This window comes from Dipodomys spectabilis, unplaced genomic scaffold (genome assembly GCF_019054845.1).
Source record: "Dipodomys spectabilis isolate Male_0828 unplaced genomic scaffold, ASM1905484v1 ptg000067l, whole genome shotgun sequence".
In the NCBI taxonomy this organism is placed as follows: domain Eukaryota; kingdom Metazoa; phylum Chordata; class Mammalia; order Rodentia; family Heteromyidae; genus Dipodomys; species Dipodomys spectabilis.
This window is the reverse complement of record NW_024870744.1, coordinates 7,420,001-7,447,203: the sequence shown is the minus strand read 5'-3', so window position 1 is coordinate 7,447,203 and position 27,203 is coordinate 7,420,001. Positions and strand designations below refer to the sequence as shown.

Genomic DNA, 27,203 nt, shown 5'->3' with positions numbered 1-27,203 from the left:
CCATGCTCTGGCTGCTCCATCCATCTCCCATCCAGCAGTCTCCTCCCTCTGACCTCCACTGCCACGGCCATTGGACTCAGCCTCTGCCTCCCCTCCAGGGGCCCTAGGTCCATCTGGCACAGGACGCTGCAGGACCCTCTCCTCGTCCAGAGCCTTGACTACTGCATTCCTCCACAGGCCCTTCCTCCTGTGGTCCACCGTACAGACAGGATTTAGAGCTGGAAATTGGGGTCCAATTCCATCCACTGGACCCAGCACAGGGTGTGTGCGTCAGGGAGGGCTGCTGGGGTTGGGAAGGCCCTGCTGTGCCTTTCTGTGCCCTTCTGGACTGTAGTCCTGGCTGTCTATCCCCGGGGGGTTAGAGTGCAAAGGCGGGCTGGGGGAGGCAGAGGGAGGCAGTGCAGAGGCGGGCTGGGGAGGCAGGGGGAGGCAGTGCAGAGGCGGGCTGGGGAGGCAGGGGTGAGGTGCAGTGCAGAGGTGGGCTGGGGGAAGCAGGGGGGAGGCAGTGCAGAGGCGGGCTGGGGAGGCAGAGGTGAGGCAGTGCAGAGGCGGGCTGGGGGAGGCAGGGGTGAGGCAGTGCAGAGGCGGGCTGGGGGAGGCAGGGGTGAGGCAGTGCAGAGGCGGGCTGGGGGAGGCAGGGGTGAGGCAGTGCAGAGGCGGGCTGGGGAGGCAGGGGGGAGGCAGTGCAGAGGTGGGCTGGGGGAAGCAGGGGGGAGGCAGTGCAGAGGCGGGCTGGGGGAGGCAGGGGTGAGGTGCAGTGCAGAGGCGGGCTGGGGGAGGCAGGGGTGAGGCAGTGCAGAGGCGGGCTGGGGGAGGCAGGGGGGAAGCAGTGCAGAGGCGGGCTGGGGGAAGCAGGGGGGAGGCAGTGCAGAGGCGGGCTGGGGGAGGCAGGGGTGAGGAGTGCAGAGGTGGGCTGGGGGAGGCAGGGGGGAGGCAGTGCAGAGGCGGGCTGGGGGAGGCAGGGGTGAGGTGCAGTGCAGAGGCGGGCTGGGGGAGGCAGGGGGAGGCAGTGCAGAGGCGGGCTGGGGAGGCAGGGGTGAGGTGCAGTGCAGAGGCGGGCTGGGGAGGCAGGGGTGAGGCAGTGCAGAGGCGGGCTGGGGGAAGCAGGGGAGAGGCAGTGCAGAGGCGGGCTGGGGAGGCAGGGGGGAGGCAGTGCAGAGGCGGGCTGGGGGAGGCAGGGGTGAGGCAGTGCAGAGGGGGGCTGGGGGAGGCAGGGGTGAGGTGCAGTGCAGAGGCGGGCTGGGGGAGGCAGGGGGGAGGCAGTGCAGAGGCGGGCTGGGGGAGGCAGGGAGGAGGCAGTGCAGAGGCGGGCTGGGGAGGCAGGGGGGAGGCAGTGCAGAGGCGGGCTGGGGGAGGCAGGGGTGAGGCAGTGCAGAGGGGGGCTGGGGGAGGCAGGGGTGAGGTGCAGTGCAGAGGCGGGCTGGGGGAGGCAGGGGGGAGGCAGTGCAGAGGCGGGCTGGGGAGGCAGGGGGGAGGCAGTGCAGAGGCGGGCTGGGGAGGCAGGGGTGAGGTGCAGTGCAGAGGCGGGCTGGGGGAGGCAGGGGTGAGGTGCAGTGCAGAGGCGGGCTGGGGGAGGCAGGGGTGAGGCAGTGCAGAGGCGGGCTGGGGGAGGCAGAGGGAGGCAGTGCAGAGGCGGGCTGGGGGAGGCAGAGGGAGGCAGTGCAGAGGCGGGCTGGGGGAGGCAGGGGTGAGGCAGTGCAGAGGGGGGCTGGGGGAGGCAGGGGTGAGGTGCAGTGCAGAGGCGGGCTGGGGGAGGCAGGGGTGAGGCAGTGCAGAGGGGGGCTGGGGGAGGCAGGGGTGAGGTGCAGTGCAGAGGCGGGCTGGGGGAGGCAGAGGGAGGCAGTGCAGAGGCGGGCTGGGGAGGCAGGGGTGAGGTGCAGTGCAGAGGCGGGCTGGGGGAGGCAGAGGGAGGCAGTGCAGAGGCGGGCTGGGGGAGGCAGAGGGAGGCAGTGCAGAGGCGGGCTGGGGAGGCAGGGGTGAGGTGCAGTGCAGAGGCGGGCTGGGGGAGGCAGAGGGAGGCAGTGCAGAGGCGGGCTGGGGGAGGCAGAGGGAGGCAGTGCAGAGGCGGGCTGGGGGAGGCAGGGGTGAGGCAGTGCAGAGGCGGGCTGGGGAGGCAGGGGTGAGGCAGTGCAGAGGCGGGCTGGGGGAGGCAGAGGGAGGCAGTGCAGAGGCGGGCTGGGGGAGGCAGAGGGAGGCAGTGCAGAGGCGGGCTGGGGGAGGCAGGGGTGAGGCAGTGCAGAGGGGGGCTGGGGGAGGCAGGGGTGAGGTGCAGTGCAGAGGCGGGCTGGGGGAGGCAGGGGTGAGGCAGTGCAGAGGGGGGCTGGGGGAGGCAGGGGTGAGGTGCAGTGCAGAGGCGGGCTGGGGGAGGCAGAGGGAGGCAGTGCAGAGGCGGGCTGGGGAGGCAGGGGTGAGGTGCAGTGCAGAGGCGGGCTGGGGGAGGCAGAGGGAGGCAGTGCAGAGGCGGGCTGGGGGAGGCAGGGGTGAGGCAGTGCAGAGGCGGGCTGGGGGAGGCAGGGGTGAGGTGCAGTGCAGAGGCGGGCTGGGGAGGCAGGGGTAAGGCAGTGCAGAGGCGGGCTGGGGGAGGCAGGGGTGAGGTGCAGTGCAGAGGCGGGCTGGGGAGGCAGGGGGGAGGCAGTGCAGAGGCGGGCTGGGGGAGGCAGGGGTGAGGCAGTGCAGAGGCGGGCTGGGGGAGGCAGGGGTGAGGAGTGCAGAGGCGGGCTGGGGGAGGCAGAGGTGAGGCAGTGCAGAGGCGGGCTGGGGGAGGCAGGGGTGAGGTGCAGTGCAGAGGCGGGCTGGGGGAGGCAGGGGTGAGGTGCAGTGCAGAGGCGGGCTGGGGGAGGCAGGGGTGAGGTGCTGTGCAGAGGCGGGCTGGGGGAGGCAGGGTTGAGGCAGTGCAGAGGCGGGCTGGGGGAGGCAGGGGTGAGGCAGTGCAGAGGCGGGCTGGGGGAGGCAGGGGTGAGGTGCAGTCCAGAGGCGGGCTGGGGGAGGCAGTCTTCCAGAAGACCCCGTGGGCAGGTCTCTCCTCATTGGCATGGACCCCTGTGGGCGGTCCAAGATGGCTGAGCACAAGATAGGAGGACCAACCCGTTAGAGGAGGGTGTGGGCCCAAGGGAGCTTTGGCGGGTCCGCCCAGGACCCTGTCACACCCAGCAGCGAAGGAGCCAGAGGGGCCACGCTGGTCACCCACCCTTGGGTGAGAGTGGAGGCCTTGCAGTCTGGGACTGTCCTGGCCCATCGGGCCGGAGCGCCAGGTCCTGCCCAGGTTGGAGAACTGTGGGTGGCCTCTCGTCCTGGCTCATCGGGCCCACAGCACCAAACCCTTTTGCGCCTGTCCTGCCCTCCAGAGCTTGGGGAGGGGGCGGAGGGTAAGGGTTAGGGTCACCTGCAGTGACCTTGTCCAGGCCCTTGTGACCCTGCCCAGGCCCTCACGACTCCACCTAGGCCCTCACACTATTCCAGCGGTGGCCCCCCACCAGATACCCAGACCCTGGACAAGGCCGTGAACTCAGGCCGACCCGCGGGGGGGTCACCCAGGAGGACGTGAACTTCCACTTTCCTACCAGACTCCACGCTCAGGTCAGAAACCGGCTGCCCCGGGAGGCGTGCTGCAGTGCATCCCCTCAGGAGCCGGGGTGCTGCTGCTGCCAGCCCCAGGGTTGAGCTGTCCTATAAGAACGTCCTGGGGGTGCAGGCCTGTGGGGGGACACACCCCAGCGGCGGCCTCTGTGCACCGGCTCTCCCCACCCAGCCCCGCTGCCCCATCTCCAGGGCCGCACTGCGGCTGTCACCACCCACGACAGCGTGTCTGCCGCTGGGCCTCACGTGGCAGCACCGGTGGGGGCTGGCAGCCCCCGGGGCCACCGGCATCAGAGCGGTGCGGAAAGCAAGGGGCTTATTAAGACGCTGAAATGGGTTCTAAATGAGGTCAGCCGTCGATGCGCCTTGGAGAGGAGCCAGGCGCTGAGTGGCCGCAAACAAGGCTGATTTCCTGGTGGTGACAGTGACACCCACGGGCCACCCCAGCCCACCCCCGCCCTTGGAGGACAACTTGTCCTGACAGAGCAGAGTTACCAAGGGGGGAGGGCAGGGGGGGAAAAAGAAGGGGGGCGCCCCCCAACAACTAAAGCCAGAGCCACGTCTAACACCTGGGGCGTGGGGGGGGGGGGCAGCTGCCTGCTGCGCCAGTTCCTGCTGTGGGGTCAGATTGCTCTTAATTAAGATCCACCAGTGCCAGGAAGGGCACAGGGCCCAGGGCCCAGGAGGACCGGTGGGACTCATCCCCGCCTCCCGCGGTCCACGGCTTTGCCCCGACTGTGCATTTCTGGTCTGCACATCCTCCTGATGTCAGAGGGATTTGTTACTTTTCTGACCTTGGCTTCTGAGATGCACAGCTCATCACCTTCCCCCTCCCCTCCCCCCTTCCCCCCCCCCCCCGACACTGACAGACCCACTGTGGGGTCCCTGACCTGGTGCCGGCCCGCCCTGCCCTGCCCCTGCGGCTGAGTAACCCCAGGTGAAGAGATTTCCTTCCGGTGGCTGCGTCCTGATGCAGCAGTGACAGGGGAGCCGCGCAGTCCCTCCTCCCTCCTGCCAGCGGCCCGGACTGGGTACCTGTTACTTTCTGAAATCAGCAGAACCGTTGCTGTCCAGTGAGGCGGAGGAAGGCTGGTGCTCTGGCCTGGTACGGAGCCGGGGAGAATATCTCTTAAATCCTGTTAAAAAGAACTGCGTGTGCCTGGTGCTCTGCTGTTCACTGAGAGCCACACGCGGGCCTTTCCCCTGGGGACTCCGAGCCACGGCTGCTGTGAGCCCAGGAGCGGATGAGGCCAGTGGCCAGCGCCTCCAGTCCCGAGCCCACCGGGCTCTGTACCCAGGAGTGGACGGGGCCGGCTGCCATCGCACCCCCCCTCCCTCCCCACACCTCTGGCCTAGGACAGCCTCAGTGTTCTGAGTCCAAGGGAGCCATGGTGGCCGATGTCCTTGTCACCAGTGGCAGAGGCGACAGTCAGTGATTCTTCGAGGTGCAGGTGCAGGACTCATCCCGGAGCCCCCTGGGCCCTCCCTGTCCTGAGGGCCACTGAGAACCATGGCCCAAAGACGCCCAGCCTGCGTCCTGGCACGAGGGAGAGAGGCCCACCCTCCGCACAAAGGCCAAGGGCATCCACCCCCACCCTGTCCCCTGGGCCAGGCCCGCACTGTCTCCCAACCCCACCGCAGGAGGGAGAACACAGCCCTTCTCCTTCCTCAGAACCGGTGTCTGGCAGGACTGGAGCAGGAGGTCAGGCAGCATCTCCGGGAAGTGACGGTCCTGGTCCAGCTGCTCTGCCTGCGAGGAGCAAGGCTGAGCGGGCGTGGCAGGGAGATGGACGCAGGGCACTGGTGGGCAGATCTGTGCAGATACGGGAGAAACAGGGCTGAGGGCCAGCGGGCCTACAAGGAGGTAAGTTCAGCTGGTCCAGTCCAGACAAGAAGAAGTTGTGTCCTTGAGAGCTCCGGACAGGGGAACGGCCTTGACCCTCACCCCCTTTCCTTAAAGACTGTCTCCCAGCCACGCACTGGCTCCTTGCCTGTCCTCCACACGGCCCCTTCCCGCCTGCCCAGCAACGCACCCCACAGCGATCTGCACCCCAGCCGCACGCCCACGCCTTCTGGAGCAGCCGTGGTGCCAGCTGGAGCTGGTGGGGAAATAGAGGCGACAAAAGGGGGAACAGCAGGCCGTGGAGAGAGCGTCTAAACACTCACTATTTGGGGATAGTTGTTATTTTTAGTTTGAAATCAGTCCACCCTCCAGCGTTGTAGAAACCACATGGCTGGCGGGGCCAGGCCCATGGCGAGGAGCCCACCTCTCACGGGTCACCCCCGGCAGGGCCCCTCAGCTTTCCACGTGGCCGGAAAGGACGAGAATGGACCATCAGCCAGCCAGGTGGTCACTGCGCCTGGCTGAAGGCTGTCGTGAGGCCGGTGGCCGCCGTCCCTGCCTTCCCGGAGGCTCTTCAGGGCATCAGCCGCTCGGCGTCCGTTCCCCAGATGATGTCCATGTGTCATTAGTGCCAATTAAGGAGGGGCAGGAGCAACGTGTTTGCCCTGGGGCCCAGGTTGGTGGAGACCGGCCACTGGACAATTGAATTCCCCACCAGACAAATGTGATTACGGGTGCAGCCAGGATCCACCCTCACGGGGGGCTGGGGTATAGAAAGGGCCAGGTGGAGCCAGCCCCCCGAGCTCCCCGCAGCCATGCAAGCCCCCAGCCGCCAGTGTCGCCGAGCCAATCTCCCCGGCCCCAACGCCCGTGAGGCCGCCTCCATGTACGGCACGGCAGTGGCCATCTTCCTGGTCATCCTGGTGGCTGCATTGCAGGGCTCGGCTCCCCCAGAGAGCCCCTTCCCCTACCACATCCCCCTGGACCCCGAGGGGGTCCTGGAGCTCTCGTGGAACGTCAGCTATGTCCGGAAGGACGTGCATTTCCAGCTCCTGGTGCACGGGCTCCAGGCCGGGGTCCTGTTCGGGATGTCAGACCGCGGGGAGCTGCAGGGCGCCGACCTCGTGGTGCTCTGGACGGACGGGGGCAGCGCCTACTTTGCCGTAAGTCCTTCCTCCCGCCTGGCTCTTCCAACCCCAGCTGGCCCTCCGCCTACTCTGCTCCTTTCCATGTTTGAGTTCACTCTGGTCACCAGGTCTGTGTCCCTGGCTTGAGCATTGGGGGGGGAGAGAAGGGGAGACACCAATTTGAATGGGAAATGGGAAACGAGTGGCCTTTTTCTGTCCTTGCCGGCATACCCCAACAAGCTGGGGTGCAGGAACCCCAGGGACAAATCACAGACCCCGCCATACCCCCACCGCCTGAGTGCAGACCCACGTCCCTCCCTTCCATACCGCCAGTGTGTGCACAGGCGGCGTGGTAACCAGCCACCCGCGCAGGAACACAGCGCACAGACCTTCTGCGCCACACACGGCAGCGCAGGCGGTGGGAACAGGTGCCAACGCCTCCCGCCCCCGGGTGAGGAAGAGCCCTCCCCGGCCGGCGGAGCCCCGGCTGCTTCCCTGCAAAAGTTACCTCCACTCCGCCGTCAAGGCACCGGACTGGCCTTTGGGGTCCGTCACAAATGGCAGAGATGGGCAGAGGAGGAAGACCCCCACCCCCACCCCGCCCCAGGTCACAGATCTCCCTTCTTCTGCAGAGATTGGCCACCGGCCTTTCTAGAGACAAAACCCAGCTCTCCCTGGCCACGGGAACAAGAGGGCCAGGCCCTGCCCTCTCCAGACAAGGCTGCTTTCCCAATCTGAGCAGGGCGGCCGGCTTCTGCTCTGGCCTCAGCCACCACACCGGAAGTGGGTAGGGTTTCCCACAAGTGGATCCGGGTCCCGGCTCAGCAGCCACTTAGACATTGTAGGTGACGTGCTGCAGCAGGAGCCACTGGCTGAGGCCACCAGCAGGACAGGGCAGAGCTGTGCTGAGCTGTCTGAGCAGGAGCAGGGGACCCCCCCCAACTCCTGCTGGGATCCTGGCCCTCACGGGGCCGGGGCGGAGCGGGGTACTTCCTGTATGGACCAGAGTCAGGTTGGGTTTCTCCTTTGGCAGTATGTTCAGCCATTGTCGTCTAGGTCTCCAGCCAGGATCCCACCGGCTAGCTTTCTACCTTGGTCCTCTTAAACCCACAGGGTCCCCAGCCGGGGCTTCACCAGCTGCCTTCCTCTAGGGAGCATCTTGTAAAAATCTTTTGCAAGGTTCTTTTTCCTTTGAGGAAATGAAGAAAAACATTTTGGAAAAGAAACAAGCCAAAGGCTAAGAGCACAGGGCATTTTCGTGGCCTGTGGGCCTCACGCCCCACCCCAGGGGAAATACTGTCCCCTGTGCTCACCTGGAGCCCAATGTAGTCTGAGCCTGGGTACTCTGGCCAGGCAGGCAATAGAGGGGAGGGTTAGAGACCCAGTCACCATGCTCAGGCCTCAGTTTACCCACTCCAGGTAAGCCTGGACTAGGAGGAGGGCCATCTAGGGAGCAGTATTCAAGGTGATGCTAGCTCTTTGGGGTGTTACAAGAGCACCTGGGAGTGAGCACCCTGAAATGTTGCTGTTGCTCAACAATGTTGATGTGGCTCAAGCGGCCACCCAGCTGTCCTGTCAATCAGAGGCCCAGACACCTTCTTTGCTGATCCTGGGGTTTGAATACAGGGTCTTATACTTGCTCACCTTGCTCGTTCGGCTGGTGTGTAAGACTCGAATCTCCCTTTCGGTCTGGTGTTGTACAATATTTTGGAAATGGAGTCTCATGGACCTGTCTACACAGGCTGGCTTTGAACCACAGCCCTCCAAGTCTCCACCTCCAGAGTAGCTAGAATTATAGGTGTGAGCCATCTGAACCTGGCTTGTGATTGCTTAAGGATGGGGGAAAGGAAAAGGAGGGGGACGGAGGGGCGGGGCTGAGTGGGGCACATTGTACATGTGGGCAATCTCACAATGCCCCCCCCCCCATGCATGCTAAGAAAAAAAGGAAAGAAGCTAGCCTAGCAGGAGGACTGTGAGTTCTAGACCAGCCTGTGCTACTTAACAAAACCCCATCTGAAAAGAGCCAATAAATAAAGGGAAGAGGAAGGGGTCGGGGACACCTCCACAGGAAGTGAGGTACAACTCCCCAGCGGGAGTGGGAGGGCCTGAGATTCCTCCATGCCCAGATCCGGGGCTCTCTCCGCAGGACGCCTGGAGCGACCAGAAAGGACAGATACACCTAGATGCCCAGCAGGACTACCAGCTGCTGCAGGCACAGGGGACACCAGATGGCCTGTCCCTGCTGTTCAAGAGGCCCTTTGCCACCTGCGACCCCCAGGATTACCTTATTGAGGTAGGGCCCCCCAGCTGAGGAGAGTCTGCTGCCTGGATGACTAGAGGCGGCAGTGGCAGGGCTGGTGGTGTGTGTCTAGGTTTTACCTGTATGTGTGTGTGTGGTGGGGGGCGGTCCTGGGGCTTGAACTCAGGGCCTGAGCTTTTATGCTTAAGGCTGGCACTGAATCACTTGGACCACAGCTCCACTTCTGGCTTTTGGGTGGTTAATTGGAGATAAGGGTCTTGGACTTTCTTGCCTGGGCTGGCTTTGAACCTGGATCCTCGAATCTCAGCCTCCTGAGTGGCTAGGATTATAGGCGTGAGCCACCAGCACCTGGCTCCAGGCTTTAATTTTAGATCTGGTCAAGTGACACCATGGAAAGGCCGGTACCATTGAAAGAGATGTATTATGCACAGTTCTTGGGGAGGTAGCCCTCAGGCCACAGAGGGCCATGTGGGTGCACAGGCCTGGGGGTGAGGTAGAAAGGAGCAAGGACAGTGTGGCAGGAGGTCGTGCCCAGCTCCCATAGAAAAGGCAGAGCCGGGCAGGGAAGTGGTCCCATGTGGGTCCCAGGCAGGCTCCACCTCCCCAGCGCCTGGCCCGGAGCATGGAGCATGTGGGTGGGAGGCGCTGGCAGCATGAGCTCTCAGGTGGCAGGGTGTAGAACCCCATCCTCACCGGCCTACCGCACTGGTGGATGGCAGGAAGAGGTAGCAGCTGTGGCCATCCATTGGACCCGAGGTGAATTTACAAATGCCAAATGGACAAGCACAGGATCTAGGAAAACAGCAGCAGGGGGCTGGCCAGATGAGGAAGCCAAGGCCCCGGGAAGGAATGGAAGCACCGAGGGGCTCAGGGGCAGAGCTGGGGCAGAGCTGGAGCAGAGCTGGGCCTTCTGGTTGGTCATTATGTCTCTCCTTCCTGGTTGGAGGAGGTGAGGGAGGGCAGGGGATCATCTGAAGAATGTCCCAGGGTAGGCCAGTACCGCCGGCGCCCAGACTCTGGGCCAGGCACGCGGGCCTCTGCCTGGAGCTCTGAGATACCCTTGGAGAGAGCATGCATCCTCCAAGTTCACCATAGCACACACCGTGGCTCTAGACCTGCCGTGCCTTGATCTGCAGGTGTTTCTGTCACCCTGTCCCACCCGGGATGCTGGTTTCCACTTCTGGTATGGGGTGGGAAGGCCCAACCCCTGCCCCGGAGCCTGTCTGCACCCCCCAGCACAGCACCCCCGGCACAGCACCCCAGCACAGCACCCATAGCACCCCAGCACAGCACCCCCGGCACAGCACCCCAGCACAGCACCCATAGCACCCCAGCACAGCACCCCAGCACAGCACCCCCCAGCACAGCACCCCCCAGCACAGCACCCCCCAGCACATCACCCCAGCACAGCACCCCAGCACAGCACCCCAGCACAGCACCCATAGCACCCCCCAGCACAGCACCCCAGCACAGCACCCCAGCACAGCACCCAGCACAGCACCCCCAGCACAGCACCCCAGCACAGCACCCCCAGCACAGCGCTCCCTGACAGGGCTTTCTGTGTCTGTGCTGTCCAGCACAAGTTCAATGCCCCGCTTCCCACGCAGTGCTGGCTCCCCGGCTGGGCTGGCCTGAGCGTAGATACGACCTTGTCACCCTGTGCCCCAGGACCTCTGGGTTGTCCCAGCTGGTCCAGGCTCCGTGGGGCCCAGAAGTCCCCGTATGGATATGGGATGTAGGCAGAACAGAAAAGACAAGATGCATTTGGAACAGGGCTGGGGTAGCCAGCCTGGGATCCGAACACAGACAGGGACACGGCACTCAGAGCCCCTCGTCTGCACTGCTGAGAGCCACTGGCTGGCAGGAGTGGGTGGGCAGAAACATAGCCTTGCTCCTGGAGGCTAAGGATCCTGCTCGGTGCGTGCTGGGGACTGACGGGCCCCGTCCGGCTGCAGGATGGCACCGTGCACTTGGTGTACGGCATCCTGGAGGAGCCCTTCCGGTCTCTGGAGGCCATCAACACCTCGGGCCTGCAGACCGGGCTGCAGCGGGTGCAGCTCCTGAAGGCCGAGGTCCGCACCCCGGCCATGCCCCCGGACACACACACCATGGAGATCCGCGCGCCTGATGTCCTGATCCCTGGCCAGGAGACCACGTACTGGTGCTACATCACTGAGCTGCCCCCCGGCTTCTCCCGGCACCACATCATCATGGTAGGTGGGGTCCACCCAGCTGTGGCACACCACCGAGTGTCCTCTCAGCGCCCAACTGCGGGACCAGCCTGGGCCCCGCACGGCAGCACCCCAGCCACGGCAGCACCCCAGTCACAGCAGCACCCCCATCCTCTGACACCCGGCTCGCCCATCCCCCACCCCAGGGCCTCTGTGCCCTTGGGACTAGGACTGCTGTCCATCCGTCCATCTGTCTGTCTATGGTCACCTGCCCCCTCACAGCTTAATTCATTCTCTAGGATAGAAATCATAGCGATGGCATTGGTGACTGGATGCCCACGGTTTGCCAGACAGAGGTGGGGACTTTTTCAGTGGCACCCGGCACTGGCTACTGTCTCTGTTTCCAGAGGGGAAACACAGACCGGAGAGGCCATGTGAGGGAGTAGCTTGGCTGTGCTCATGTGCCTGGGGCCAGCCTGTAGGCTGGGGTGTCCATCCGCCTCTTGATGGTGCTTCAGAGAGAGTGTCCTTGCCCGGAGGTACCTGGCCTATCTCCACCTTTTCTGGAAATGGCCTGTGTGGGTCCCCGACTCTCTTCACGCCAGGCCTCCTCTTCATGGGCTCCTGGAACCATCTTGCTCTGGGCTGGCAGCTTCCTCCCCGAGCCCAGGGCCCCTGCCATGCCGCTGCCCCCCCCCCCCAAGCTGCCTTGCTCCTCCCTCCCATTTCACAGCTGGGCAGATGGGCCCAGAGGCCCCGGCCCGCGGGCAGGGCGAGCAGGCAGGCCAGCTCAGGGCTGTCTTGTGGCTGTCCCTGTGCAGTATGAGGCCGTCATCACCGAGGGCAACGAGGCCCTGGTGCACCACATGGAGGTCTTCCAGTGTGCGGCCGAGTTCGAGACCTTCCCCCTCTTCAGTGGCCCGTGCGATTCCAAGATGAAGCCGGAGCGCCTCAACTACTGTCGCCACGTGCTGGCCGCCTGGGCCCTGGGCGCCAAGGTGAGTGCACCATGCTGCCGCACCGCGCCACGCCCGCCCGCGGCGCCCGGGCCCAGCCTCCCACAGCCGTTTCCCCCAACCCGCTGGCTGAAAGGTCCCAGCAGGGGTATGTAGCAGGGGTGGCCAGGCCCCAACAGCTCCGGCTGCCTCTGGGATGTCTGACTCCCATCATTCTTTGGGGGCGCATAGACTGCCCTCTCTGACAGTGCCCCACGTGGATACTGATTTTATATACACGCTGGGGTCCATGTTCTGGGCACGGCATGCTTCCAGGGCTGCCTGGTGGCAGGGTAAGTTGGTCCCCGAAGGAGCCCCTGGGGTCTCCATGGCTGCCTTCTCCCCAAGCTAGAGGACAGAGCAGGTGGGGCTGGGCTGGGAGTGAGACTAATGGTGGAACTGGTCCTGGTCCACCCAGCAGCAGGGGAGCCTTCTAATCCCCCACCCCCGGCCCCAGCCTGTCCCAGCCCAGGCCCCCTTCTGACACCTCCCTCTGCACCCCTCCCCACAGGCGTTTTACTACCCAGAGGAAGCTGGCGTCGCTTTTGGGGGACCTGGGTCCTCCAGATACCTCCGCCTAGAAGTTCACTACCACAACCCACTGAAGATCCAAGGTAGGGAATGGGAGGGAGGCGCGGCTCCATTCTCCACCCATCCAGTCGGAAAGGACCTGGGGGCGCTAGAGGGGCACTACTGGCAGGCCTCAGCCTCCACCTGCCACAGGCCTCGTGTCTGTCCGGGCCACCGCGCACCTCCGCAGGCAGCCCCGGCGTCCCACGCCCGTCCTCCTGTCTGCACAGGACCGCGGGTGTCTAGACGGCGCCATCCCAGCTGCCACCCCCCCACGGAAAGGCGAGGTGGAGGTCTTTGCACTCCTACCTTGCAGTGGAGGAAACTGAGGCTCAGAGGTGGAGGAGGAGGGACTTGAGGCCAGGAGTCCTGGCTCTGGCCCATCTCAGCCACTGGGCCTTGTGACCGTAGAGGCCGGCCTGGTCCCAGAGCTGCTGCCTGTCCCGATGCAGAGCATGGTGACACAGGCCAGCTTGAGCCCGTACCTCCCCTCGCTCGCCGCTCAGGGCCAGTTCAGGGTGAGCAGCCCAGACCTTGGGGCCTGTTGCCGTCCACAAAGTGGCTCTGCTCCCTCCAGGGCAAGCTGGGCCACGGCATGGCATCTGGCAGGGTTCCAGGCCGTTTCAGAGCCGTGGTGGTCCCTGCCCAGACTCCCCGGGCCCTGAAGCTCTGACTACTGGAAAACGCCGCCTTGGGGACAGGCGGGGCTCTGGCTCTGCAGCCCCCAGTCACTGTAGAGGAGCGGACGAGGGCGTCCAGAGCGAGCATGCACGTGGGGTCTCCTGTCCCTGTTCTGTGTGTGCCTGGGCCAGGGACAGCAGAGGTTTTGCTCCTAGGCTTCCTACTGCCTGTCAGCAGCTTGGAAGAGTACTCAGCCTGAGGTTCTGGCTGGCTATGCAGGGCAGTGCTGTAATTGATTAGCAATGTCTGCCCTGGGTGCTGGAGGAGGGGCTTAGTACAGCGCAGTTGAGCTTATGGGCACCTGAGTGCTCCGTGACCTCTGTGAGGTACACGGGAGGTGATTGTGTCCCCCAGTTCATCACGGCAGCCCTTAGGTCCCGAAGGTAGGGCGTCTGCCTGCCTGTCAACCTGAGTCCCGGTGTCTCCCCCACAGGTTGGTACCTCCCACATTTGTACCCTGGTCCCAGAGCCTCCTGGCTGCCCCTTCCTGCTTTGCCTGCTCGCTAGCCAGCCCTGTCGGCACTCTAGGAGAGCCTGCCGTGCACGGGGCATCCCTTCAGGGGCAGCCAGACGGTATCCACGGCAGCAAGGGCTTTGGGAGGGAGAGAAGATGCACACGCATGCACACGCACGAGCATGCAGTGCACAGATACACCTATGCACATGTGTGCATACCAGGGAAGCACAAGCAAAGTGCAAGGTGTGCAAAAAGATGAGAACCCATGGGGTGCAGCTGGCTTCACAGAGGTAACTTATTTGTTTGCTTATTTATTTAGTTATCTGTGCCAGTACTGGGGCATTTGAACTCAGCATCTCCTGCTCTAGTCTGGCCTTCGTGCTCAAGGCTGGCACTCTACCACTCTGCTTGAGCCACGCCCCACGCTTTCAGCATTTTACTTGTTCCCTGGAGCTGACGGTGTCCCAGAAGATCCTCAGCTCTCAGTGTCCTGCATAGCTGGGATTATAGGCAGGAGCCTCCTCTGTCTGGCTGTGTCTCTGTGGTGGTGTTTAACATGGCTTTGGGGTTCGAAGGGGAACTGAAACTCAGAGCCAACACCGCTGGATCGCCCTGTGCCTGAAGGCGGACAGTAGACGAGGTCTTTAGGATGGGGGTGCCAGTTAACATCGTGTCAGAAGCAGTGTTGACTGCTCTGTGTTGCTGCCCCATCTCCCACCAAAGGCAGGCTCTCTCTTGATGTGTCGCTGCTTTCTCCGTATTGTGTGTGATGTGCCGCTGCCTCTGTCGCTGTCTCTGTCTCTCTGTCTCTGTCTCTCTCACTCTCTCAGTCCAGTGCTCTACCGCTTGAGCCACACCTCCACTTCTGGTTTTTGACTGCTTAATTAGTCTCGTGGACTTTCCTGCCTGAGCTAGCTTCGAACTGTGATCCTCAGATCTCAGCCACCTGAGGAGCTAGGGTTATGGGTATGAGCCACCGGCGCCCATCCCCCTCCATCTGTCTCTGTCTCTCTGTCTCTGTCTCTCTGTCTGTCTCTCTTTTCAAACCATTCCTTTTCACTTGTGAAACTGCTGTGGTAGCTCAGAGCACTGTGAGGCTGGTGAGCCGAATGCGGGGGGCAGACCCCGGCTGTGCTCCTAATGATGCGGTTATTTTCCTCCCGGCTGCCTACGCCCGGCAGGACCGCAGCTGGAATTATCTGCAGCACACACAGAGGCGGCCGCAATGCGGCTCGGCCCTAGCATGAGAGGGGATTTATTGCTCATTTAAAACCTGAAAGCAAATGGATTTTCAAAACCTCCTTAAGCACAGGCGATGTCTGCCTCTTCCTGATTGTCTGCTTGTATTTATGGATCCTTTACCCAATACAAGGCCTTTCCTGTCACTTCACCAATCCTGAGATGGGCTGCTTTCTCTATAAATATCAAAATCCCACAATTATCTCATTATTTAATCCCTATCTGAATTTTAGCCAAGTGCCTTTTTCTTTCATTTATTTTGTTATTAGCTTCTGATGTGAGCAGCTGGGAGATACAGGAGCTACTGGGGTTTGGATGTTGGAGGGGGAGGGAGAAGACACCTGGTCTTGGTTTCAAGGCGTGAGGGACGGCCCTCGGCCTCTGTGGTGCCCTGTGTCCAGCCGCTCAGCCCGCTGCCTCCCGCGCTGTTCTGTCAGCGAGGGCATCGGCGACCCTTCCGCAGGGAGCGTGAGGACCTCTGCTCACCCCGGGCCCCTTCCACAGGCCGCCGGGACTCCTCCGGCATCCGCCTGCACTACACAGCCACGCTCCGGCGTTTCAATGCGGGGATCATGGAGCTGGGCCTGGTATACACACCGGTGATGGCCATCCCCCCACGCGAGACTGCCTTCATGCTGACCGGCTACTGCATGGACAAGTGCACCCAGCTGGTGAGTGGGCCGGGCCGGGCTGCACCCCGCCGGCCCAGGGGGAGGCCGCTCCCCTGACCATGCATCCAGGACATGTGTGCAGCTGCCCCTCCCCCCCTGCCCCGGCCCCAGCCCCCGTGGCTGGTCCCGCGGTGTGCCCACGCTTCCACTCACTGCACTGAAAGGGCACTTTCGGTATGCAAGCATCACACAGTGCAGTGGCCTCAGGAACCCTCGGGGACGCTGCCCAGCCCCTCTGTGTGGCCTGGGCCACTGGCGGGCTCCCAGGCTCTCTCTCCCCTGTCTGGAAACACCAGCCCTCACACACCGTGGAAACATGCATGTGTAGTGTGTGCACACACGCGTGCGTGTGCCAATGCTGGGGCTTGACCTCAGGGCCTGGGCATTGTTTTGCATTTTTGCTCAAGGCTGGCACTCTATCGTGTGAGCCACAGCTCTGCTTCAGCGTTTGCTGCTTAATTGGAGAAAAGAGTCACATGGACTTTTTCTGCTTGGGCTGGCTTTGAACCTTGATTTTGAGATCTCAGCCTCCTGAGTACCTAGGGTGACAGGCCTGAGTCACCAGCACTTAGCTTGATGACACTGTCTATCTAACAAAGAAACCATAAACCCCGGAAAATTCCTTGAGACGTTACGTGTTGGTGAGCCTCCCCCACCCCTCCACCCCCGATTCCCATGGGAGTGACTGTCACTCACGGGCCTGGATGACAGCTCCTGTGGCCAGTGTCCTAGCTGTACAGCAGGGTCACCGTGCCCTTAGGGAGAACACCCTGTTGCAAGCACGGGAGGGAGGTGGTGGTGGGCACTGCAGAACACATACTGGTTGCCCCCTTGCCATGGGGTCTCCGGAGCGTGCGGGAGTGTGGAGGCCCTGCCTGCTCACCCGGGCAGCCTTCACCGTAGGCCCTGCTGCTACCAAGAGGGAGAAGAACAAATGCTCTGCCTTCAGGACTCAAGAAAGACAAAAGGGCCGGGCGCTGGGGGCTCACGCCTGTCATCCTAGCTACTCAGGAGGCTGAACTCTGAGGATCGCAGTTCAAAGCCAGCCCAGGCAGGAAAGTCCATGAGACGCTTATCTCCAACAAACCACCAGAAAACCAGAAGTGGTGCTGTGGCTCCAGTGGTAGAGCGCTCGCCTTGAGCTGAAGAGCTGAGGGACAGCGCCCAGGCCCAGAGCTCAGGCCCCACGACCAACCAAAAAAAAAAAAGAGAGAGAGAGAGAGAGAGAGAGAGAGAGAGAGAGAATCTGCCCAGGAGCCCAGAGCTGCTGCTGCTTCGCAAGGCCCAGGCTGCGGCCCGCGCCGCAGAAAGAATCCTCTAAAAAGGGAAACAAAGGCAGGGTGTCTCTGCTCCCTGCTTCTGGTTGGGGCCCCTTGGGGGTCAGGCCCTGACTCTGTGCGTCCCCGCACCCACAGGCCCTGCCACCCTCCGGAATCCGGATCTTTGCCTCCCAGCTCCACACACACCTGACGGGGAGGAAGGTGGTCACTGTGCTGGCCCGGGATGGCCAAGAGAGGGAGATCGTGAACAGGGACAACCATTACAGCCCTCACTTCCAGGTAGGGGCCCGCAGGGCCTACCCCTCCCCTGCTGGGCCTCCCTCGGCCTGCTGGGCTTTCCCTAGGCATGCTGGGCCTCCCTCGGCCTGCTGGGCTTTCCCTAGGCATGCTGGGCCTCCCTCTCCTCTGGCCTCCCCCTCACCTGCTAGGCCTTCCCTCCCATGGCCCCAGCAATAACCACGCTGAGGCTCTTGCGCCCAGCACCCCCTCTTGTAGTCTAATCCAAGGGGAAGGTGTTGGATCCTGGCCCAAGGGTGGCCAGGGGCTTTGGGGGTCCCTAGCCACGCAAGGTTACATCACCCCAGTGCTCACCTTCTTGTCCTAACCTTGTCCCTTCCTGTTTGGAGCCCACATTTAGCCAGCTCTGGCTCCCCAGAGAGGCAGGGCAGAGCTGACAACCCAAGGGTCAGGAGGCTCAGTTCGGGGTGTGGGAGAAGGCCCCAAGCAATCTGATGTCTGCCCTCTTCCCCGCTCAAGGAGATCCGCATGCTGAAGAAGATGGTATCCGTGTACCCGGTGAGTGCCAAGGGGGTGGGGGACAGGGAGCCCAGGGGTCCTCAGAGAGGGGGACCCAGAGAAGGCGGGGGGGGGGGTGGAGAGCTAGAAGGACGGGGCCATGGCCACAGAGGACGTCCCTCTCTGGCCTTGCCACCATCTGAAAGCTGTGGGAAAGGATGAGGGCCCGCGGTGGGGGCCTCAGCCTCGGCAGCAGCGGGGCCAGGCCGAAGCCCATGACTTGTGTCTTCGGGGGCCCCAGGACAGGAATTTTGTAACTCTCATGTGGATGAAGGGGTGAGGGGTGCTTCCGGGGGGCACCTGCTCCCCAGGGGCTGGGTCGCCCGCCAGCCCCGGAGGGTGGGCGCTGACCGGCTGCGGCCTCATCCCCAGGGCGATGTGCTGGTCACCTCTTGCACGTACAACACGGAGGACAGGAAGCTGGCCACCGTGGTAAGTCACCCCGGCCACCCCAGGTGCCTGCCCAGGGCCCGGGGGACTGTCTCTAAAACCTCCCTGAGGCTGGGTCCAACCCCTTGGCTGGAGTACCGGTCGCCGCGGGGCAGGGCGCGTGGCTGCGTTCCCTCCGTCCATCTTCCTGAATGAAGTCCCGAACTTGTGAGCAGGGCAGCACGGTGCGTTGGATGGACACTGTGACGAAGGGGAGGCTGGGTGTCTGGGACGTGTGCTGGAAAACTGGGCAGTGCACGGAAAGGGACAGCCACGGGGTAGAAGGCCATTCATTCAGCTAAACCAACCCTCAGAAAATAGAACCAAAAACAGAACAAGAGACAGACCTCTGCACAACAGCTAGGAATTTCTGATGGTTCTCCGTGTCTGGAGGACCGCGGTTCTTCGCAGGGTGGAGGTGACAGCCCCGGCCTGGGGTTTGTGCCCCCGGCTGGCCAGAAGTTAGCAGCCCTCTCTCCACGCAGCTGCCCGCTGGATTCTCACACGGGCTCCGCAGCCCCCTGTCCGCTGCGATTGCTTCCCGACCCAGAGAAATTGGCTGACGGTGGTGACCGTCGAGCTCAGGGCTCTGGGGCGCCTCTCGCAGCGGACTGGTCCCTGTCCCCCCGCCAGGGCCCCTGAGCTGGCAGTGTGGTCTATGGGTTTGTGTGTTTGCTTTCCTTCTGGCTGAATTCGGTGACCCCTTGGGGGAACCATCTGGTTGTACCCCGTGGTGTCTTCTCTGGGTTCCCTCCCCTAGCCAGGGGGCTGAGTGCTCCATCAGGACTCTGGCTGCTCTTGTTCAGCTGTGACCCCAAGAATGTGCAGGGCCCCATTTCTCCTTCCTTCCTCTCTTTCCCTCCTCAGAATCTGGTACTTGTGTGTCACCAGATTCTTATTCAGCGAGTCAAGATGGCAGCTCTGGGCAGGTGCCATTACAGTCCCTCTCGCCTGTAATCCCAGCTACTCAGGAGGCTGAGGTCTGAAGACGAAGGTTTGAAGCCAATCCCAGCTGGAAAAATTCTCAAGTCCCTTAGGTACAATGAACCAGCAAAAAGGCAGAAGTGCAGCTCAAGTGTGCTAGCCTGGAGCAACAAAAAGCCCGGAGACAGCTCCCAGGCCTCCAGTTCATAACCCAGGACCAGCACACGCACACACAAAACATGACCGTGTCTTTCAGACCACCATCGTGTCCCTTCTCCTCTTGGTCATGTTACACTGTTAGTTAAAGTCATCTATGGAGACATAATTTACACACCACAGTCAATTGTTCGACTTTAGTACACTCACAGACACAGGCAACCACCGCCATGGCGGTGTCACCACCCCCAAAAGAAACAGAACAACTCTCCTCCTCCCGCCTCCAGCCCTGGTAAACAGCCATCACCTGCTGTCTCCAGACTGGCCCATTCTGGACATTTCTTCTTAATGGAATCGTGTGGTTTCTTTCCCTGCGTATAAAGTTACAGAATCTCCCTTCCTTGGAATGGAGGGTTACTCTATTACACCCTTCTCCAGTGGGCTGTCACTCAACAGACGCCACTGTTTGTAGCCCTACAAATGGTACGTGCTGGTGATGATGATGGTGATGATGATGCTGATACTGTACTAGAGTGTGAACTCAGGACCTTGAGCTTGCTGGGCAGGCACTCTACCCCTTGAACCACACCCCAAGTCTTTTACGTGTATGTGTGTGTGTGTGTGTGTGTGTGTGTGTGTGTGTGTGTGTGTGTGTGTGTGTGTGCTGGTGATGGAGGTACTAGAGTTTGCTCAGTTTAACTGATTGAGATGGAGTCTTGTGAACTTTGATGCCTGGGTTGGCCTTGAACCACAATCCCCTGATCTCCGCCTCACTGGTAGTTGGGATTACAGGAGTGAGCCACCATACCTGGTTGACGGGCACAGTATTGGTATTTGTTCATTCTCTGGTGGATGGACGTTTGTGTTGCTTACAGTCTCATTTCATTCCCCAAGGGTTTTAGCCTGAACTTTCACAGGGGAGAAATGAAGGCTCAGAGAAGGGAGACCCGTGCCTACGGCCCAGCTACTCTAGGGGGTCTGAGCTGGGCTGTTCCCTACCTGCCTTCTTAAAGCTGACAACTGCCCACCCTGGGCCCAGGGCACACACCGGGGGCAGAGGGCCTCCCGCGGCAGACCCACAGCCCTGGCTCAGAGGCTGCCCCTCCTTCATCTGGAGAGGGGTCGGGACGTAAGAGCAGCACCACACTGCGTGGCATTTGCTGCCTGCTGAGCGGCCTATGTGTAATCTTGCTCCTCTCAGAGTTAAGTTGGGTGGGGGATTGGGGGTTGGTGGGCGGGGCATGAGGAGGAGGGTGGGTTTCTCAGCTCCGGGCCCCTCCAGGTCCGTTTGTGCCTCTGATTGCACAGCCATGGCAGGGTGTCTCCTTGTCCCCCTGAGACTCAGTTTTTGTACCCAGAAAATAGGACTGCCTTGGCCCTTGCCCCATTCCACGGTCTTCCTAACCTCCCCAACCCATCTGTCTCCACTGGTACCGCTTGTCTCCCGGCCAGGGGCTGCGAGGGGCGCCAGCCCAGCGCTGACAGCCATCCCTGTGGCTTGCAGGGCGGCTTCGGGATTCTGGAGGAGATGTGTGTCAACTACATACACTACTACCCCCAGACGGAGCTGGAGCTATGCAAGAGCGCCGTGGACGCTGGCTTCCTGCAGAAATACTTCCACTTGGTGAACAGGTGAAGGGCCTCCCTGTGCTCCGGGTCCCCAAGAGAACCAAGACGGAAACCCACAGACCCCATTAGGAGGCTGAGCGGACCTGAAGAATCCAGGCCAAGTCCTTGGAGCAAGGCTGGTGCTGTGCCACCCAACTACCTCCTGGAGGTGCCTGTGGCAGGCATCACTAATCAATCCCTAATTCACAACCAAGCCCAGAGCAGCCCTAACCAACAATTCAAGGTGTCACAAGGGAGGAATCCATTGCTGGCAGGGGCACAGGGCCAGCACAGCTTCCTGGGAAGCTCACGAGTGGCAGGGCTGGGGGAGGGGGCGCAGGGAGGGCAACTGCTGGAGGCCTCGCCGGCACCCTGCAGGGCTTCCCTCCCCCTCCCAGCCTCATCCTGGGCTGCTTCCTCTGCCTCCAGGTTTGATAGTGAAGGTGTCTGCACCTGCCCTCAGGCCTCTGTCCCCCAGCAGTTTGCCTCTGTGCCCTGGAACTCCTTTAACCGGGATGTGCTCAAGGCCCTGTACGACTTTGCCCCTGTCTCTATGCACTGCAACAAGTCCTCCGCCATCCGCTTCCAGGTAGGCTGTCAGATACCCGCCGTGGGGCCACGGGGGACCCAGCCCTGCCCCTCCCCATGACCCTGTGCCCCCTGGTGTTGCACCCGAAACTCCTGGGCAGGAAGCACTCACACGCGCCAGCTGGAGAAAACGACCCAGCGGTGACAGACAGACTGTAGGAGGACAGACATAACACTGTGGGGAAGGGCAGGGCAGCCACCTCTCCCGCCAACAGCCACTCCGCAGCCTCCCTAAAACCTAAAAATAAAACCTGGGAGGCGGTGGGGAGCCCGTCTGCCTCCGCAGCTGCTTTCCTGCTCCTTACCTGAGACCCTCTGGGACTCAAAGGCACCTAATTGATTCCCCAGCTGAGCCGCGGCCCCGCCCGCAGAGCCGCCATCAGGAGTCTGGGCCTGAGTAGAGTCAGGCAGGGAAGGGGGAAACCGTTGCCGCCCGGGGGTCCAGGAGCAAACCTTTTGCGGTTAATTGCTAAACCTGATGGCGGCGCGGCGTGGCACCACGTCTACCGGGACTGAAAGCTTGGCTGTCTGTCTGCTGCAGCCTTGCTAGAGCTACGGCTCCCTGCTGCTTTCAGGTCACCAAGTAACTGGGGCATGGTGGGGACCCTAGGAGCAGCTTGTGTATGGGGGGAATGGACAGAGTTTGGCTTGAGGGCAAGAAAAGTGGCTGGAGATGTGGCACCCCACCATGCTCCCCCCTCCCAGCCTCAGTTTACCTCCTGGTCCCTTCCTTACAGGGTGAATGGGATCTGCAGCCCCTGCCCAAGATCCTCTCAACACTGGAAGAGCCCACCCCACAGTGCTCTGCCAGCCGGGCCCGGAGCCCCAGCGGTCCCACCAGGGTCAGCATTGGCCGGGGCAGAGGTTAGGGGGGGCCCGCTCCTGGCCTTTCTCCCCGCGAGGGCACACGGGCTCTGGCCAGCACCCCTCCCCCAGGAGGCCCTCCCCGCTGTGGAACATTGCCATGGGCCTAGGATGAAGGCACCAGGCCAAGCCCTGCCTGAAGCTTGATCCACTCCAGCCCCCTGTTCCTGAGACCCCTGCATGACGGAGAGGCTCCCCAACCCCCTGGCCCACTCAGCACGGGGACAAGCCACCACGGGGGGCAGGGAAGGGGGCTGGGACGTCCACCTCCCTGACAGCCATGCTAGGTTGGGCTGTGGACTCACCCTCTGCCCATGGTGGCGGTTTGTGTTGGTGTGTGTGTGTGCGCTTGCTGCAGTTTCTTAAACATCTCCCTGAGGATCGGCTCTGTCTCCTGTGGGCGGCGTTCCCGCACTGAGACACTTAGTGAGTTAAGACTTGCTGCAAGGCAGGGTAAATAGAAATTTTCGCCCACCTAAAAGGGAAGCCCTCACAACTCTCTCTACTGAAAACCAAGGCGGCCAAGAGCCAGATGAAGACCGCAGCCTCGTTGGGGAACTCTGGTTAGCACTACCCACTCCTCCCAGGGAGAAACTGGCAGTGATGTGGCCAGGATCTGGAATCAGGGCGGATTACAGTCCAGTTCTGCTGAGGAGTGGAGGTTTGGCTGGGGCGGCTCTCTTGCCCGCTGGACCCATGGGGTCCCCCACACCGGAGACCCAGGGTGGTGCCTCAGGCCTGTCTGCCGGGTCTGCACTGCCCCCTCAGCTGTCTTCGGATTAGGGCGAGCTCAGCTTTTGGAGAGTTTCTGAAGGGAGTAACAAATTCGGCTCTGTTCAGCCAGTTCAGCAAAACGCCGCGATCGCTAGAGCAGACAGGGTGATGGATGGGCCCAGGCTCCCTCCTCGGGAGGACCAGCCGGCGCGGCCTCTCGCTCTGCGGAGGAGGCTCTTCATTACCGGTGGATCAGATCTGCCCGGCCCCGCTCTGAGCCGCAGTGAATGAATCACGGCTCCCCCACAGCTGTAATTCACACCATGATCGCTGCACAGGGCCAGACCTGACAACGCAAGAGCCGCTGGGCCCTCGGTCATCTTCACAGCTTTCCAGACAGGCCCTTTCTGAGCTGGTCCTGCCCAACCGGCAGCCCTGGGCAGTGTGCGAGGGAGACTCTGCCAGAGTGGCCCCATTGCTCCCCGCTTCCCCTCCCATGCCGCAGGCGTGGGATTGTGTAACTCACAGATGAGGGAAAGTGAGGTTCACAGAGCAGCGCCTCCTCTGGGACCCTCAAAAGAGCCCCAATCAGGAATCAGACCTGGTGCCTGGACCTTCTGTCACTCGGGGTCACTCCTGACCCACGGTCCCCCCCTTCCCGCTCTCTCTGGTGATCCCCGTGTTCTTAGGCAAAGCTGAGGGCTCCTCATGCACAGAGGCTGCCTGCGCCCCACCCCCGGCTGGTGTGACCCGCACACCAACTCTCTCCAGCCCCACAGATCCATGAGGGCCTTCTCTAGCTGCTCCCCATGACAGATGAGGACTTGGGCTCAGGGGCCTGGGGTGAGGTCCCCAGTGGTCCGTGCAGCCCCGAAGGGGCCTGGCCCAGGCCAGACTGGCTGTAGCATGTGGACCCAACCTCCGCTTCCATATTTATGGGGACTGGGCTGGGCTGCGTCTCTTCTGCAGGCACAGAATGGGGGGTGTGCTCGCCCCACCCCTGAGCGGTGCGGTCCAGGCCGCTGCGCTGGCTTGCCGGGCCGGTGCCTCCCCACCAAGGAAGGTTCTCCAGCGCCCGGGGACTGGGCGTCGGGGAAGGCAGAGTCCCAGGTGCCCTGGGTTCAAGGCGGTATTGAGGAGACCTGCGGTATGCAAGGTGTCATCCCTGGGCTGCAGACCCAGAGAAGAACTGGGGTGTCCTCTGAGCTGGCTTGGGCCGTTGACTCGGACCCACTGGGCTCCTGAGATTAGTTAGGCTTCATTGAAATTAATTAAAAAGACAGCTATGAAATGCTGAGGTTCGAGGTCCCCCGTCTCCACCCACGTTTCAGGGCTCAGGAGCTACCTGTGGCCCATGCCTACAGAGAATCCTCCCTCCACAGAAAGTTCTGGAAAGTGTTGTCAGAGCCCATGGCATGCAGTCAGCCCAGCTCCAGGACAGGCCTGCCCTCCCCAGCGCCGGCTTCCACCGGCCCAGGCGGGTAGAGAAGAGCCGCGCCACCGGCTCCCCGCTGCTGGAGACACGCCCAGCGGACACCGGGCGAGGGGCGTGGCCACGGGAACATCCCCACGGAGCCCACGCCTGCGCATGAGGCAAGAGGCATGGCTACAGGACCGCCCCCACTGAGCCTACGCCTGCCCACGGGGCGAGGGGCGTGGCCACAGGACCGCCCCCACTGAGCACTCGCCTGCGCATGGGGCGAGGGGCGTGGCCACAGGATCCTCCTCACGGAGCCCACGCCTGCGCACGGGTGAGGGGCGTGGCCACAGGATCCTCCTCACGGAGCCCACGCCTGCGCACGGGGCAAGAGGCGTGGCCACAGGACCACCCCCACTGAGCCCTCGCCTGCCATGGGGCGAGGGGCGTGGCCACGGGACCGCCCCCACGGAGCCCACGCCTGCACACAGGTGAGGGGCGTGGCCACGGGGTCCTCCCCACGGAGCCCACGCCTGCGCACGGGTGAGGGGCGTGGCCACAGGATCCTCCCCACGGAGCCCACGCCTGCGCACCGGCCAGGGGCGCGGTCCTTGCACAGTCTGAGAACAAGGACGGCCTGGGGACACATGACCATTGTCCCGCGCTCTGCGCTCCTCCCCAGGACGCTGTGAACCCCACAGGAGTGACTGTCCCCCCAGCCCTGCCGGGGCCCCTGTACACCCAAGGGCTTTCGTACTTCTCAGCATCAGAGGAGCAGGGTGCTGACTTAAGCTGGGCCTGGAGATTGCCCCTGAGCGCGCCCTGCTCTTCACGGGAGACCCCACCTCGGAGGCCCGGGCGGGACCTGGGCGAGGACCACCGGGCCTGTCCTGGGCCTTGCCTTTCCTTTATCCATTAGAGAAGTGCCCGCGTCAGCTGGGCGCACACGGGCGGGGCACACCCAGGCCCGGGGGGGGGGGGGGTGCACCCAGGCCCGGGGGGAGGGGGAGCGCGCACCTAGGCTCAGGGGTGCACACAGGCGGGGGGGGGGGGGCGCACACAGGCCGGGGGGGTGCACACAGGCTCGGGGTGCACACAGGCGGGGGGGGGGGGGAAGGGGGGGCGCACACAGGCTAGGGGGGTGCACACAGGCGGGGGGGGGGGCGCACAGGCTCGGGGTGCACACAGGCGGGGGGGGGGTGCACACAGGCCCAGGGGTGGGCACACACAGGCTCGGGGTGCACACAGGCCCAGGGGTGGGCACACACAGGCTCGGGGTGCACACAGGTGGGGGGGTGCACACAGGCCCAGGGGTGCACATGCACACATAGGCTCGGGGTGCACACAGGTGGGGGGTGCACACAGGTGGGGGGTGCACACAGGCTCGGGATGCATACAGGCCAGGGGGTGCACACAGGTAGGGGTGGGCGCACACAGGCTTGGGGTGCACACAGGTGGGGGTGCACACAGGCTCGGGGTGCACACAGACCAGAGGGGGAGCACACAGGCCAGGGGGTGCACACAGGCCAGGGGGTACACACAGGCCAGGGGGTGCACACAGGCCAGGGGGTACACACAGGCCAGGGGGTGCACACAGGCTCGGGGTGCACACAGGCCGGGGAGGTGGGGCACACACAGGCCGGGGGATGGGGTGCACACAGGCCGGCAAGGTGGGGTGCACAGTCTCGGGGGCGCACACAGGCTCGGGGTGCACACAGGCCGGGGGATGGGGTGCACACAGGTGGGGGTGCACACAGGCTCGGGGTGCACACAGGTGGGGGGAGCACACAGGCCGGGGGGGTGGGGCACACACAGGCCTAGGGGTGGGCACACACAGGCCTGGGGGCGCACATAGGCCCCGGGGGTACACATAGGCCCCGGGGGTACACATAGGCCCGGGGACACACACACAGGCTGGGGATGCACACAGGTGGAGGGAGCACACACAGGCTCGGGGTGCACACAGGCCAGGGGGTGGGGTGCACACAGGCCTAGGGGTGGGCACACACAGGCCTGGGGCGCACATAGGCCCCGGGGGTACACATAGGCCCGGGGACACACACACAGGCTGGGGATGCACACAGGCAGGGGGGATGGGGCGGGGCACACACAGGATCTGGAGCCACACACAGGCCTGGGATGCACTGGGGGCGGGGGAGGGGGATGGGGGGACGGAGCGCACCCTTGCACAGACCCAGGAGCGCACACAGGCCCCAGGGACACCTGCCTCCACCTCTGTCCTCCCAAGACAAGAGCATGAATCGAGAAGGCAGGAGACAGCACCGCTGGTCAGGAGCCGCAGGTGTGGCATTTTAAGTAGGACCACCAGGGACAGCCTCCAGGACAAGGTGACATTTCATTAAATCCTAGAGAAAGTGAGAGGTGAGGCCCACAACATTTGGGGAAATCCTTTAGGGGAGACAACAGCTTCCCAGGTGGGCTTTGAACCATGATCCTCAGATCTCAGCCTTCTAAGTAGCTGAGATTACAGGCGTGAGCACTGTGCTTTTTTTTTAAAGCAGTCTGGTGATGTGTGGGAGAGAAGTGTCTGGTTTGCAGTGCAGGGGAACAAGTGTAGGCTGAGGCTCCATGGTGTGTGGGGAGCCCGCCTCCCCTTATCTGGAGTGAGCCATCGTGGTGAAGATCACCGTGAATGAACCGAGGGAGTGGGCAGCAAATGGGAGATGGAGGACAGAGGCCTTGATGGGCAGACGGGTGCCACCACGCCACATATTCCCCAGAGGCAAAGCACGGAGACACAGAGGTAGACTGGGGTCAGACCGTGCTATTCTGGGAGGGCAGAGCCGTGATGTTTGCTGGCCGGGAGTGGGGGTGAGC

General features: G+C 63.0%; 2 protein-coding genes across 2 annotated transcripts; one reads left to right on the top strand and one right to left on the bottom strand.

Annotated features, from left to right (window-relative positions):
• Positions 1 to 270: 270 nt before the first annotated feature.
• On the bottom strand, positions 271 to 3,299 carry LOC122108879 (vegetative cell wall protein gp1-like). The gene is made up of 3 exons (XM_042680882.1): positions 3,188 to 3,299; positions 2,422 to 3,039; positions 271 to 1,094 (listed from the first exon to the last, which is right to left on the bottom strand). The coding sequence occupies exons 1-3, from the start codon at positions 3,297 to 3,299 to the stop codon at positions 271 to 273; spliced, it is 1,554 nt and encodes a 517-aa protein (XP_042536816.1).
• Positions 3,300 to 6,234: 2,935 nt separating this feature from the next.
• Dbh (dopamine beta-hydroxylase) lies at positions 6,235 to 22,239 on the top strand. Its single transcript, XM_042680932.1, has 12 exons — positions 6,235 to 6,582; positions 8,693 to 8,839; positions 10,762 to 11,019; positions 11,799 to 11,975; positions 12,484 to 12,586; positions 15,424 to 15,590; positions 17,006 to 17,149; positions 17,627 to 17,665; positions 18,038 to 18,097; positions 20,679 to 20,806; positions 21,212 to 21,371; positions 22,108 to 22,239. Exons 1-12 carry the CDS (start codon positions 6,235 to 6,237, stop codon positions 22,237 to 22,239), a joined length of 1,863 nt encoding a protein of 620 aa, XP_042536866.1.
• Positions 22,240 to 27,203: the final 4,964 nt, after the last annotated feature.

Excerpts from the sequence above, each read along its gene's own strand:
- Dbh (XM_042680932.1), top strand. The coding sequence starts at position 6,235 with ATGCAAGCCCCCAGCCGCCAGTGTCGCCGAGCCAATCTCCCCGGCCCC. Across the intron at positions 11,976-12,483 it reads CCTGGGCCCTGGGCGCCAAG|GCGTTTTACTACCCAGAGGA; the intron begins GTGAGTGCACCA and ends CCCTCCCCACAG. Across the intron at positions 12,587-15,423 it reads CAACCCACTGAAGATCCAAG|GCCGCCGGGACTCCTCCGGC; the intron begins GTAGGGAATGGG and ends CCCCTTCCACAG.
- LOC122108879 (XM_042680882.1), bottom strand. The coding sequence starts at position 3,299 with ATGAGCCAGGACGAGAGGCCACCCACAGTTCTCCAACCTGGGCAGGAC. Across the intron at positions 3,040-3,187 it reads GCCTCCACTCTCACCCAAGG|GGGTCCATGCCAATGAGGAG; the intron begins GTGGGTGACCAG and ends GACCGCCCACAG. Across the intron at positions 1,095-2,421 it reads GCCTCCCCCAGCCCGCCTCT|CCCGCCTCTGCACTGCCTCA; the intron begins GCACTGCACCTC and ends TGCTTCCCCCAG.